This window comes from Neolamprologus multifasciatus, chromosome 17, assembly GCF_963576455.1.
Source record: "Neolamprologus multifasciatus chromosome 17, fNeoMul1.2, whole genome shotgun sequence".
Classification (NCBI taxonomy): Eukaryota; Metazoa; Chordata; class Actinopteri; order Cichliformes; family Cichlidae; genus Neolamprologus; species Neolamprologus multifasciatus.
Window position 1 is genome coordinate 29490439 of NC_140455.1, and position 14119 is coordinate 29504557.

At 39.6% G+C, this 14119-nt stretch overlaps 1 protein-coding gene across 2 annotated transcripts; it reads right to left on the bottom strand.

The window, feature by feature from the left end:
• Positions 1-1386: 1386 nt before the first annotated feature.
• Positions 1387-12033, bottom strand: LOC146499604 (uncharacterized). Of its 2 annotated transcripts, none has more exons than XM_085137270.1 (12): positions 10928-12033; positions 10137-10334; positions 9678-10055; positions 9101-9451; positions 8635-9006; positions 7900-8102; positions 7689-7790; positions 6629-6721; positions 6107-6217; positions 5819-5942; positions 5379-5609; positions 1387-5291 (listed from the first exon to the last, which is right to left on the bottom strand). In XM_085137270.1, exons 1-12 carry the CDS (start codon positions 11292-11294, stop codon positions 4444-4446), a joined length of 3378 nt encoding a protein of 1125 aa, XP_084993396.1. In that variant the 5' UTR covers positions 11295-12033; the 3' UTR covers positions 1387-4443. The 2 variants fall into 2 exon arrangements, with proteins under 2 accessions (XP_084993396.1, XP_084993395.1); XM_085137269.1 differs by having other exon boundaries at positions 8635-9009; positions 10928-12032.
• Between the last annotated feature and the right edge of the window lie 2086 nt (positions 12034-14119).

Below are 14119 nucleotides of genomic sequence, written 5' to 3' on the forward strand. Positions count from 1 at the left end.
AATGCAACACGTGGAACACGGAGAGTGGAATATGTAAACAAACCGGTTAACGTAACCCCCTCGGTGCACTCTGCATGCTGACTGTTAGCAGAGCTACTGAAATCTCTGAAAACATCTGAGCACAAACATGTTCTATGTTGACAACCTGACCCGACATGTGAAGATTACAGCGCGACATTCGCAGCTAAAACACTGTTAAAAGTGTAGTTGGTGACAGAAAAACGGGCTATTTTAAAACTACACCACCAACATTGCTGCCTGTGATTTGAAATGCACTCTGGGATACCTGGCTGCCCCAAGTCTACACAAGTCGATTATCTAGGATCGACCTGTTTTGACTTACTTTGCACGGCAACCAATCAAATGTTAGAGAAGCTGCATGGGCTGCGTTAACCCCGCCCCCTGAGTTTGATGGGTGAGGTTGACAGATAAAATTATTTCATGATGAGAGCCAGGCGCCAGGACTGCCAAAATGAAATAAATAAATATATCATTAAATAATTAATTAAATGTGTCAATAATTAATTAAAATGTGAAATACATAAATAATTAATTAAATGTGTCAATAAATAATTAATTAAATGTGTCAATAATTAATTAAATGTGTCAATAATTAATTAAAATGTGAAATACATAAATAATTAATTAAATGTGTCAATAATTAATTAATTACATGTGTCATAACTATTTATTTAATTAATTATTTCCCATTTTAATTAATTATTGACACATTTAATTAATTATTTAATGGTGTATTTAATTAATTCATTATGGCAGTCCTGGCGTTCCATAGACTGTCAGCTTGTTGTGTTTGTGGATATATGACTGACTTTAATTATCCATAAAATCATCAGATTCTCTGTAAGATTAAGGTCGACTATATGTATATTTAGAAGTAGAGGCTTTAAAACCAAGTTAATGGTTTAAAGTACAAACATCACTAGTGTCACATAACTTTGCCGACATGTGGCCAACAGCAATGTTTTAATGTTCTTCGTTATTAAACATTCGCACATGAATAAGTGACGTCATATTCAGTACTTACTTTTGACAGTTCACTTTTCGGCCGCTCCCTTCTGCCGTATTTTGCGGCAAAATTATCCACACCCACCGCCGCGCTATGAATTGTGGGATATATGGGACCACGAAGCGTGCACCGGACCACGCTTGATATTTGGGGAAATCGACGGCGCATTTGGAGTATGCATTTCAAGTACACTTCGAATTGGGACAGCCGTCGTCGCGTGGCGGTGACGTAACAGCACTTAAAATGCGTACTTCAAGCGTGCATACCCCGAATTGGGACACAGCATGGGAGACCTGGGAAGACTGTGACATTGCATTTACAGACACCTGAGTGCCCCCTCCCCCCTAAAGTGGCCAACACTTGTGGTTTCAAACCTCCTGGTGATCAGTTAATCAATTAACAGCACTGGCTGCTACTTACCCTCTTAATTCCTGTGGAAGCAGTAAAGGCGTACCTATTAATTATTTATACTGCATTTAACGCCCATCTACTTGAAATTATATAAAGAAATATTAACATATAAGGCTGCTTTTTGGCTGGAAGTCTTGCATAAACAACATTGATCATACCAACTACACTTACCATGGTTATGTTAAGTATGACATGTATTTGTGTATCTGTCTTTATGTAATGGTCGTGTAGCCCAGTTTCTGGAAATAAGCAGAATGCGTAGGAGGTGCCAGGTGCTGTCAGGTGTCAATTTCACACCAAATTTCACACCCTGCTCAACATCTTCTAAAGACCACAAAGGTAAATAAAAATAAACAGTCTTATAAATCTGTAAGCAAAACAGTTCCTTCCAATATTTTTCATGAAAACATCATTTCTTTCAACTCCTGATAAAATCCTTTTTGGAGTTCATGGCTGCGACTGTAGATTCCACTGGCAAAAGATGAGACGAATCTGTCTCGTGTGAATGCTTCACCACATTTGTGATGGTATGAAGTTGCACATGGCAAGGCCAATTAGCACATCCATTAAGGCACCATTAATAATGAATGACATATGCTGTCATCCAGGTAACATCTTTGTTAGAGAAGCTGCTGCTTATTTTCAGCAGGAATGGGAAACACGGGAAACTCTAGCAGTTGGTCTTTTAAGTTTCTAAATCCTTGGAGTAGTTTGGAATTATATTATATTTAGAGGTACGCAATAAAACAATAAACTGACAAATTGAGTTTGAGCTTAACTTGGGACTTGCTGGTCAAAAACAGAATTTTGCAAATGAACCATTAATCTTAAAAATTAGTTTTTGAGATTAAATCTTGTTGGCTGCATTTCTAGTCGAAAATAAGGCAGTATATAAGATATAGAGAGAGTAAAAACAGACAGACAGCACTGTGATACGAGAGCATATGACAGCTTGCTCCTGTGCTGCCATGATTAGTGTCTTTCAGTCCAGCTTTGTCCAGCCATTGGTAGGATTTTTGGGTGTCAGCCACTTCCTCTATCTACCGGTGGTACATACTGTGTAGGGGCTTCCATGAAGGTTCTTGGGTTTCACTGAGTACACGGTCAGTTGGGGCCATCTTCCTGACGTATTCGTGGATGTTCGTTGTCTCATCCTGGACTTTGATACTGACATGAAGCCCTGGTCCCTCGACACCTGACACAGACCTTGTTGATCCGGGCGACGTCCATTCTTGGCATCCCATCGCTCATCATTGGGGCAGTGGCGGCATCTACCAATACCTACTCATTTCTTTCTTCTCATTGTCTTTAGCATCGCTGTCAGCCTGAGCAAGCTTAGTCAACAGTTACAGCTGTAAGCAGTTGAAATCAGTCTTGAACTCTTTAATTGTGTAGAAACAGAACACAGAAAATGGTGTTGAATAAATTAGATTACATTTATTTTAATCATATATGTTTTCAGATTGGAACCAGACCACGTATGGTTCACCCAGCTCATACGAAGAGGGCAAATCTGGCATGATCTTGCCAAATGCCCTTCGGCATCTTTGTCCCTTCTACATGTCACTGATTTGCATAGGAGCGCTTTGTGGTATGGTTTGGGGGTTTGGTAATTTTTCATAATGGACAAATTGAAAAATGTTGCAGCTCTGTTGTGTCAAATCAAGAGTCTTCATATGCATTGCTGCTACAGCTTCTATATCTATTCCCAATGTCACCCATAAACATCCATAAATCTAAATTTTAGGCATAAAAAAAAATGGATTGTTGTGGTGGTTAAGGTTTCAGTCATCCTGTGTGGACTGATGGGAGCAGACCTTGCTATGACAAGTTCCGTTCATCTGTTCTGGATCGTCAATGCAGACGTCTTGTATTCAATGGCAGGAAATAAGCACAAGTGGAAAATAGGCCCCTGAAATAAATCATTTGGAGACCTAAGAGTCACATATGTTTCACATTTTTCAAACTGCTAAAATTTATTAATGTTTTTATTATACAGATTAATGCTTCAGAACGACATTTGGTTGTGCATTGTGAATTTCTTTGTGTCTTGTTTTCCTTTGAAAACATTGTGTTGATGAGACAAAGAGAAGCAGCAGATCAGACGTTGAACCAGAGATCAAGAACATCTGTGGAGAATCTTGATTTAGATATTAGATATTTAGATAGTTGACTATTTAGAGATTTTGTTCTTATAATTTGACTGAACTTACCTTCTGATAACTATACACTTATGAACCCAAATACAATTGACATTTAAACTTTTGTTATTTGATTTTTACTCAAAGTAGCAACAGCTTTTATTCATTAACAAATAACTTCAGTTTGTAGCTCACACAAACTTTTAAAGTTACCTGTGTGCTAACCAGATTGTTTATGGGATATTAGCTTTACATAGTTTTCAAAAACATTTGCCTAAAACCCAACAGATCCCCAGTTTGAGACCAGGAGGAGACACAAAATGTGCCCTCGGTATTACAGAAGTAGCCGAAAGAAACACAGAGTTACATTGTTTCCAGCAATTAAGCTGGTTCTTTAAGCAATAGTGGAGTTACAATAAGTGAATGAGAACTTTTAAACTCGTGAATGAGAACTTTTAAACTCAACTGCTGAAACTAAAATATTTTACACTGCCATTTTTTTTAAAGGAGACCTATTATGCTCATTTTAAGCTCCATTTTTTTTTTTTTTATCTTATCACAGATACTGTTAGAGCAGCTTTGAATGACTTGTAGTTAAAAATATACGTTATATATCTCTGTGCAGCCTCTTAGTTTAGTCACTGTTAGCTCTCTGTTGGCTCCTCTGACTGTTTGCCCCTTGTGGGTTTGCTCTAAATGACATCATAAAGATCCAAGAGAGGTAAAAAACCCCATTGGCGCAAGCCAAGCATTTATAGCAGTCTAAAGCCTGAGGTTTTGGCTTCTTTGTCTGTTTGAACGCTGACCTCACAACTTGAAAATTTGGACAGAAAATAAGTGGTAGCATAATAGGTCCCCTTTAAATCATTTGTGAGTCTCAGCATGTGTTTTGAAAGTTTCCTCTTGCCGGAATATTTTACCACACTTCAAACACTGGAAAGACTTTTTGCTCGAGTGTATCACCAGGTGTCTTTTCTGTGCTCTCAAAGTGCGGAAGGACTTCGGACACAGCGAGCACCTATAAGGACTCTCCCCCGTGTGCTGGCGGGTGTGAACGGTCAGCAGGCACTTTGCGATGAAGCCTTTCCCGCAGTGTTTGCACGTGTATGGCCGCTCGCCTGTGTGAAATCTCATGTGAAGCCTCAGCTCCCCAGAGGACAGAAAAGCCTTCCCGCACTCTGTACACAGATAGTTCTTTTCCCCTCGGTGCATGCGCATGTGTCTCGACAGATGCTGGATTGATGTTTTTCCGCATATGGGACATTTGTATCGGCGGTCTCCTGTGTGTATACGGACGTGCAGAGCAAGGATATTTGAAGACCTAAAGCCTTGACCACAGTACGAACACAGATATGGAGTCTCGCCTGTGTGAATCCGACGGTGCACTGTCAGCGACCACTTGGAGGAGTACTTCTTGTCACACTTGTCACAGTGGAATGGAAGAGTGTGTGTTTTAATGTGGCTGGTTAGGGCTGATACATCCTTTAAGACTTTACCACAATACTCACAAGTGTCCGTTATCCTCCTCATCTTAGGAGTGAACGTTTGATCTTTGACTCTCTGAAAGACGCAGTCTTTCCCAGGATCTGTGATGGGATTAGATTCCTGGATCAGATGCTCTTCTCTGATGTGCCTGAGAAGTCCTGACACATGGCTGTCAGAGTAGGGACACAGAGAGCAGGTCTGCAGCTGCAAAGGTGCACAATTTAAATCTGAAAATGGGAAGATAATGAGGACTCATAAGAATGTGGAAATTCAATGGAAAACAGTTATTCTCAAAGGCGTCAGTGCTTGCATACCTGAGCAGTATGAAGATGCCATGCCATCGCTTTGTTCATGTTTTAACTTTAGGCCTTTAATTTCTTTCCCACAGTCCTTCACAGCTGGCTCTTCGGCCTCGCTGTAATCAAACTGTTTTTCATCTTTGCTGCTTGAAAGCTCATCCAGTTGTGCTGAAACATGCTGGAAGTTTCCTTTGGGATTAAACAACAGCTTTGGCAAAAACATATTCTCATCAGCTTGAGAACAGCCTACGAGAGACAGAAAAACACATTAAATACTGATGTGCAGCCTTCCTAATACAAGTTTTGTTGTATTCCAATAGATTTAACTTCTGAATAGTTTTATTTCCAGGCCGAAAATTTAAAACTTGAGTTAATTTTGAAGCTTATTTACTTATTAACAGTTTAGCAAGCCCAGTCAGCTGATCATATTTTAACCACGGTAGTAACCTATTCACATTTGTTTGCGTTTCCTGACTGTTGCTGATGGAAGTTCAGTAGCGCCTTCAGCTGATCAGGTTCCAGAATAAGCCGTGCACATTCTTCTGTGACAGAGGGAGCGGAGCTGAGCCACTGTGCAGTCTGTGAAAGGTTTGCAAAACACTTCATGAGAATGCGGTGCACAATCAACAGAATAAAGCATGCTGACACATCGCTGATCAATTTGTATTCAGTAGTTTGCTTAAGGTCATGGAGCACTACAGTGTGTGTGTATTGATATGAAAGGCCACACATTTAAACCTTACCTGTCTAATATCAGGGATTGGTAAGAGATTATCCAGCCTGGAGATGAATTTCCACACCAAAGTTTGCAATGTGACATCATACTGTTTGCCATAGTATATGGAGAAGACCTCCTAGAACAAACGGGAAAACGGTCATTTCATCTCACTTTACCAAATTTGAAACAACTCTCCAACTCAGATTTGTCCAGTGGATAGACACTTCTTCACAGGAATTTTGCAAAATGTCTGGATAATCCAGTTAATCAAGATAATCTAGTTTTCTAGTTAAAAAACATAATTCTCCCATAATGATAGCAAGGACTGAAAATTTTTGTGTAATTCCTATTAAGACGTGTATCTTTGTCCTGGATGTTTTTCATGAAAGTCTGAGATGGTAAAGTGGAAAGAACTGAACTAACAAACTGAAACATGAACTTGTTGCAAAAACTGAAATGGAAAAAATAGTTGAGCTCTTTCTTCTCTAATAAAGTTCACTCATTACATATTTTTCAATTATGATAACTGTGTTACCGTGCGTCTCACCTTATAAAACCTCTGTCTCTCCTCTGGGTCTTCCAGTATGGCATGAACAACCTCCACAAAGTTGGACTTTGAATTTTCCAGCTCGGTAGCATCCTGTCAAACAGTGTCAAAGACAAACATGTTTAACATGTATATGCTGGGTTCTTTAAACTTAAAAAAAACAAACATGTTTTTAATCATTTGATAATTGATAATAGAGTGTGAGAAATGTGCTGAGATCTGGTCAATGTGTATTATAGCTGAAGGACACAGCCCACAGTCTCAGGATTAAACATTTGGAGGCTACTTTTAATTTGTACAGAAATATTAAATAAACAGAGTTTTCAATTTGAATATGTGAAAGTAAACTAGGATTTTAAAAAACAAACAAACATCAAAAGAGTTTATTCAAAGCTCAAAAGCTCAGTGAAACATCAGTAATAAATATGCTATGAAAAAAGCAGGGAAAAAAATCAAAGAAGCTCAGTTATGAAGAACAAACATGGGACCAACGCTGAGCTTAAATGGGAAAGGCGTGTTCAGTGTCTCAGGCGGAGTATAGACTAGCCCTAATTTTTAAATGTTCAAGGGGGTTAAGGAAGGAATGTTACTTAATTTGAGCTGTGAAGAGTCGGTTGTTGACCTCAGACCTTCTTGCTCTAACAGCAACGCTTCAAATGATTTTGCATGTTGGGACTAATGAGCAGGCAAAGAGCAAAGGTGCAAAATAGGGGTGCAAAGACTGAATGAATGCATGTTATACACATGTTAATTTTCCATTTGATAACAACGGGGCATCCATTTAATGACCACTGTGTTTGCAAAATGGGAAATTGAAATAACTAATGCGACTACTTCTTTGTTGGTTGCTTATTTTCATATTTCACTAAGTTGAGAAACATGATCGTTTTTGATTTAAAAAACATGTTGCTCAAAGTTACTAAAAGCTCAAGGCTTTCAGCAAAGAGCTGAAGGCCAACCTAATTTCATCATTTGTGCTAAATTCTTTGGTAAAGACATTTTTAAAAGTCTGAAAGAACATAAAATGTATACAGAGTGAAACTGTACCTGAGAAACCTACCTCCTGTTCACAGCTTAAGGTTAGGTCTCGGATGACATTCAGGTGGGGCTGGATATTCAGCAGGTCAGTCGTGTTCTCGCTGAGACACAACTCCAGCACAAGCTGAAAGAGACATTTTCAAATGCTAATTAATGATCTACACTAGTAAAGTATTTTTCCCTTAGTTTGTTGTTGAATATTCATAAAATATACTCTAATGTGGGTCTCTCACCCTGGCTCTCAATCTGAGTAGGAGTTGCACTCTCTCTCTGGTTGTCAGCAGCTCTGGAGCCACCTCCGTCACTAACTTCACCAGCTCCTCCACCTTTCTGTACTGCGCCACATTACAACACTGAACCACGTGCCAGGCAAAGGCGCACATCAGTCGCAGAGTTGGAACCAGGAGGCACAACGAGGAGACGGACAAACGGCAACCTGCAGAGAGAATAAGAAAGACTGAAAAATCTAAATTAACAAGCTAACGAAATTGGCATATTTAATTATCAAGCTATTATTTTGTGTCTGTAAAGTCTAAAAAGAGCATGTTTTAAATTGCAGGAAGTGAAAGCGGCGTTAGTGGATTGAGAAAAGGTTAGTTGATGTGTATGAAAGCTTTGAGATTTGCTCCCTGGCTTGTTTTTAATTATTACCGTGTTACAACAAGGTTGTTTGGAATTCACAGGGTGAATGCTTTGCAGGAATGCAGCGTTGAGTTTCTATTCATGAATCCTGCATAGTTTAGGTGGAGCTGATCTTGCTTAAGAGGTGTCTTCAGTTGTGGAAGGTCATTTAATCCGTAAACAGTTAATTGTAAAAATAACACAATTATTTGATCGTACTGTAACTCACTCAGCTACAGCAAATTCAGTCATCTTGGCTGCGATAATCCCTTCCACACAGAGACCCACATCCCATCATGTTTACTGCAGCTGCCACTGTAAAGTGAATAAACAGGAGCTCATTTTACCCTCCGCTGTGTCAGGTAGGCTCTGCTGTGATGTCTGCAGAGATGCACGCTGTGAATCTCTGACTGGTTTAGTTTCAGTCTCTGTCTTGCTGCGACTGAGGACTTTATCCATGATGGCAAACCATCTGCTTTTTTGCTTTTCCGGGTCTTCCTGTGCCTTGATCCTTCTGTACTTTTGTGTCAGGAGTGCTATTTTTGACCTGCATTGACTCGTGGTCTTATCAAAACCCTGAGTGGCGAGCTCAGAGCTCAGCTGAGCGAAGGCTCTCTCGTTTCTCGGATTTGATAGAAGCTGCTCCTGGATGCTTTCCTCTGCCCATCGACTGAGCAGAACTCTGACTTCGTCTGGTGTCCAAACAGCCCGCAATTTATCTGCTGGAATAATAAAAAAAAAAAGAATATAGCAACAGATCACCAAATTTTTTTCTGCACAAAACCATTTATTATTAAGTTTTAAACAACTTACCATCCACGTGCTCATGTTGTGGTGATTTAGGCTTTTTCTGCACAGCGCATGAATTCACCTCTTTCAAAGTCGCTCCATCAGCATCAAAAACACTATCCAAAATAGCAAACCAGTCGCCTTTAACAACTCCATATGGCTCCGTGTGCTTAATTTTTTTGTACTCCTCTTTAAGCTCATTCACTTTGACGCTGCACTGACGTGGTGTCTTATTAAACCCCACCAGTGATAGCTCACTGCTGAGGTACATGAAAACCTGATCGCTCGCTGCAGTGAGAAGCTGTTTCTGAATGTTTGGTTGTGCCCAAAGTGTCACCAGCACTTGGACTTCATCAGGCAACCACAGCGTTTCATCTGAAAATGCACAGAAATTTAAGAATAAAAAAAGTGCATGAATTATGACTTATGTTTACCTAAGAAACACAAAAATATTATTTATTATAGAATTAAAAGTAATCAATTTGATGTGTGCTGAAGAGACTGAGATAACTTGTCAAAACCACAGTTATGAGGACACTGTTAGGTCAATAACTACTCTTAATGGTAGGAGTTATTTCATAGTAGTTTATTTCCAACTTACCATCTGTATCCACATCCAGGGCAACGGCCTGTACAGCTAGGGAGTGCACTGTAGAGGAATTCTGCACTGTCTGTGAACGCTTTGCTGTGAGAGCCTGGGAACTGAGGACTTCATCCATAATGGCAAACCACACACTGCTGCTTCCACCCCTGTATTGGCCGTTCTTGATCCTCTTGTACTCCTGCTTTAGCTTTTTGATCTTCTCCCTGCATTTCTTTGGTGCTTTGTTAAAACCGAGCAATGCCAGTTTGGAACTGAGGCAAGTGTAAACTTTATTATTTCTCACGTTGAGAAGAAGCTCCTGTTGAACCTCGGGGTTTGCCCAAAGCGTCAGCAATGCTTGGACCTCTTTACTCGACCAACAACACAAGGGGGTGTCTGTGAAAGTAACAGAAAATTATTTATTCAAGCCGTAAAGCAGCCTTACTTGTAAATATGTTTAGTTTGATAACTACTTGCCTTTGTTTGATGTTTGTACAGCAGTGGAGGTGACTGGATTGCTTGTAGAAGGACCATCAAATTCATGAAGCTGAACAGAATAGAAAGAAGATACTTGTGGGGTCCCTGCAGGACAAGCTTCTGGTCTGGGCAGAGTGAGTTGAAATGAATGGGTGGATGTCGTACAGCTTTCTGGAGTGTCTGTTACATCGGGTGGACCTTAAAGAGACAAATAACTAATTAAAATTGGCAAAGCTGGGAAGTTAATGTGTTATTCAGTACTGTCCAAAAGTCTTGAGCCACCCTCAATTTCTTTGTTTTTCTATGTAAGTTTACGCACATTCATAGTCCGATGGATGCATTGGAGAGCAACTTGGGGTTACTCCAAAGACATTTGGCATGCAGACTGAGGATTGATGATTAGAAATAGTAGATTAGTAGCTCTTCCTCGTGGGCTACAGCCACCCCATATAAGGCATAACAGAGTTTGTACAGTTCTAAGGTGCTTGAAAGTCAATATTTGATATGATCATCTTTATTCCGCAACACAAGCCTTCTTTTGGAAATTAAATGAAGAAAAAAACTTTTCCTCTGAAAATGGTCAGGTCTGGATTCAAAATAAGTGAAAAAGCAGCCAGTGCAGCTTGCATCAAGTTCAACAGCTCAGTAAACTAAAATACAATATAACATACAAAAACAAACTAAACAGACAGTAAAATAGAGAAGAAAAGCAAGAATCCTTATAAAATCTAACTGCTGTTAGTATTTGCTGTACTTTGCATCTGTATTTAATTTATTTCTCTCCAACTTACTTGCTTCCACATCAGGAACCATGACTTCCAGTACCACAGAAGACGGCCGCTCTCTGCTCTGTGTCTGGGCACTCTTGTCACCCATGATAGTGTCCATAGCATCATACCACCTGAAGGTCTTTGTGACTGCCTCACTCCTTTCACCGTGTCTCCTCGTGTTTCTGTATTCTTGTTTAAGTTTCTTTATCTTGGCTCTGCACTGTTTAGCAGAGCGGCTTATTCCCAGAGCAGCCAACCTGCCTGACATCTCCCTGTAAACGGTCTCGTTTCTGAAGGATTCCTCCAGGTCACGCTGGATTTTCTCCTCTGACCACACACCGATAAGCGCTCGGGTCTCTTCATGAGACCAGTGCACCAGCGGCTCCATGATCTCTCCTTCCTTGCAGTTCAGAAATCCAGAGCAACTAAGAGAAGCTGGAATGTTTTCACTTTTTTTTTTTCAACATGGCGCTCCCTCCTCCTGTCGCCTAAATGACGTCACCTCATTGGAGCCAGTAAAGTAGAGCGTTGCCTGGATACGGCTCGGCTGAGGGCGGAGATAGTGGTTGATTACGGTTTGGCTCGTATAGCGGACCAGAGGCGTGCCATCCTGGGCCAGTGGAAATGCGCGGTTAGGTGCCACATTGGTGACGGAAACCGCCCCGTAGTTATGGACTGAACTGAGACCAGTGTTGCCAACTTAGCGACTTTGTCGCTATATTTAGCGACTTTTTTCTAAAAAGCGACTAGCGACAAATCTGGCGACTTTTTCTGGTGTTATTGGAGACTTATTTATGACGACTTTTTGGCGTGAAAGCGCGTATCGCTTACTTTCAATAAGCAGCGGGTGCACCTCGCCCGTGCCAAAGCGCTCACAGGCCGAGGATAGTCCTCCCCCAGCTGCTATCAGGGCAGGAGATGTTCACACCTATGCGTCCAACCTGCAAATGACTCGCGCATGAGCGAAGCCCCTGCTCCCGCACTGACTGTAACACAGTCAGTTCTTCTTTTACTGTTATGTTGTTTTGTGGACCACAAGGTTTAAAACTACTTATAAACACACACAAAGTAACTCCACCAGAGTGCCTATTTCGGGTCACTTTTGCCGGTCCAAGCCCGGAAAAGGAGCAGGGTTGGAATTGTTACATTAAAAAAAACCCAATAATTGCTAAAAGAAATTTAATTTGTAGTTCCTTTTTTTTTTTACTGACTTTATGTCTCTTTAACGATGTTATTTCTCTCTCCAACAGCGTAGGTTACAATTATATTAGCATGACCAATTATATAAGCATGACCAATTATGCTAATTAGATGACGATGACGTCACTTAGCGAGTTCTACCGACTTTTAGGACAGCCAATAGTGATTTTGCTTACTGAGGAGTTGGCAACACTGGACGGCACTGGACGGCACCGCGACAGGGTGTTTCCATGAAGTGGAAGTGGCATCATTTTTACGATTTGGTTGGAAATGGCACACTTAAAATCCGACGGTTTCTGTAGTCATGGTTCCGGCGATATAAAGCCGGTGTTGTGCCAAAAAGTGATTGTCTGCCAAAAACTGATTTCCGGTATTTGCCAAAAACTGATTGCTCGTATTTAAATTGCTATAAGTAACTTGTTGGGCTATAATATGTGAAACATATGTCAAATGCATCCCTCATGGATGACATAAAGTCATATTGAGCTACAAACAACATTAGTGTAACAAGGTAGAAGCCGCAATCAGTCTTTGGCAGTGACTTTTATATAACCTTTATTTATGCCGTTAAAAAAAAGTCTAATTAACATTAAAAATGTCTTTTGTAAGAAGTAGTTGGACAGCAGAAATGGCTCAAATATTACAATAGTTCTGTAAAAATATTTAAAGTGGGGATAAAGGACCGGATTGGTTATAATACAAGTACAATAACAGAGTTGTAAAGATACTTGAAAAAACAGATAATTTTTTAATTCCATATATAGCCCCTTTGTAAACGCTGTTCACCGAAGTCTATTTACCAACATAGATATTACACATAAAAAATACACGCAAACATTGGAAATCAGTTTTTGGCAGGCGATCACTTTTTGGCACAACACCTGTAAGCGGTTTTACAGTGCTGTCGTACAAATGGTTACAAGAAAGCGAGCTAGCTGTTCCTGGACCACTGTCTTTAATAGAAGGCTTACTATACAGTCACATAAAACTAGGTTTAAAACATTTTAACATACACATAAAAACATTTGTCTCAGGATAAAAGAAAACAGAAAACTAAAAAAGGAGTGGCATTTCTTTACATTTTACTAGGTGAATGGGAAACAGTTGCAGCAATTTATTGCAACATATGCAAACATACTTGGTTATTTAATAATAATTTTTAAAAAAGAAAAAAAAAGACTTCAGACACAGTCTGAACGCTCATAGGCAAGCCTTGTAATTTCTTGAAGAAGTCTTCAGGAATAGTTCTTTAGGCTTACACATCCCAAGCGTTTGGTTATTACCTCTATTGGAATCACAGTTTTGGTGAACAAGTTTTGTTTGTGTAACAGTCTGCTAGAGTGTCTAAAATTCAGTTTAAAATTGTTTCTTTGCTAACGTGTCTGTTACGTGTAGATACAACACTGGTTCATCTCTTGAATTAGGTGCATTTTGATGCTTGAATGACTTGAATTGATGAAGTGGCTTAATGGAAGAACTCATTTGACAATGGTCAGACATGGTCAGGTCAGAGAATGGTGGAAAATGACTGAAAATGCAGCCAATATCCAAACTTTGAAAGTCACTTTAAAAAACTCAAGAAAGCCTGTTGGAAGCAATGAGGGGTACTCAAGCCTTTTGCACAGTACTGTTTAAAGAAAATGTAACTCTTATACTTGTTTGAATACTTGGCCAATTATTTTGAAGTGCTGTTTAAAGGAAATCCTTAAAATGCCCTTAAAAATAAAACTACTATAATGGTTACTAGGATATTAAAACTGCTTCTATGCATATGGAATCTCATTAGTTATACTTCTACCATTTTCCCTTACATTTAATAACATATTCTGCATCTCTTAAACCCCCCCCCCCCCCCAACTATATTACACTAAGAATATAAAACAATACTGAAACTAATAAAAAGATAATATATACTTAGTATAGTAGTTCAACACTACTAGTAAGAACTATAATAAATCTGCTGCCTGTATATTCAGATACGCTAACAGAGGCATATATTTCTTTATTATAGTT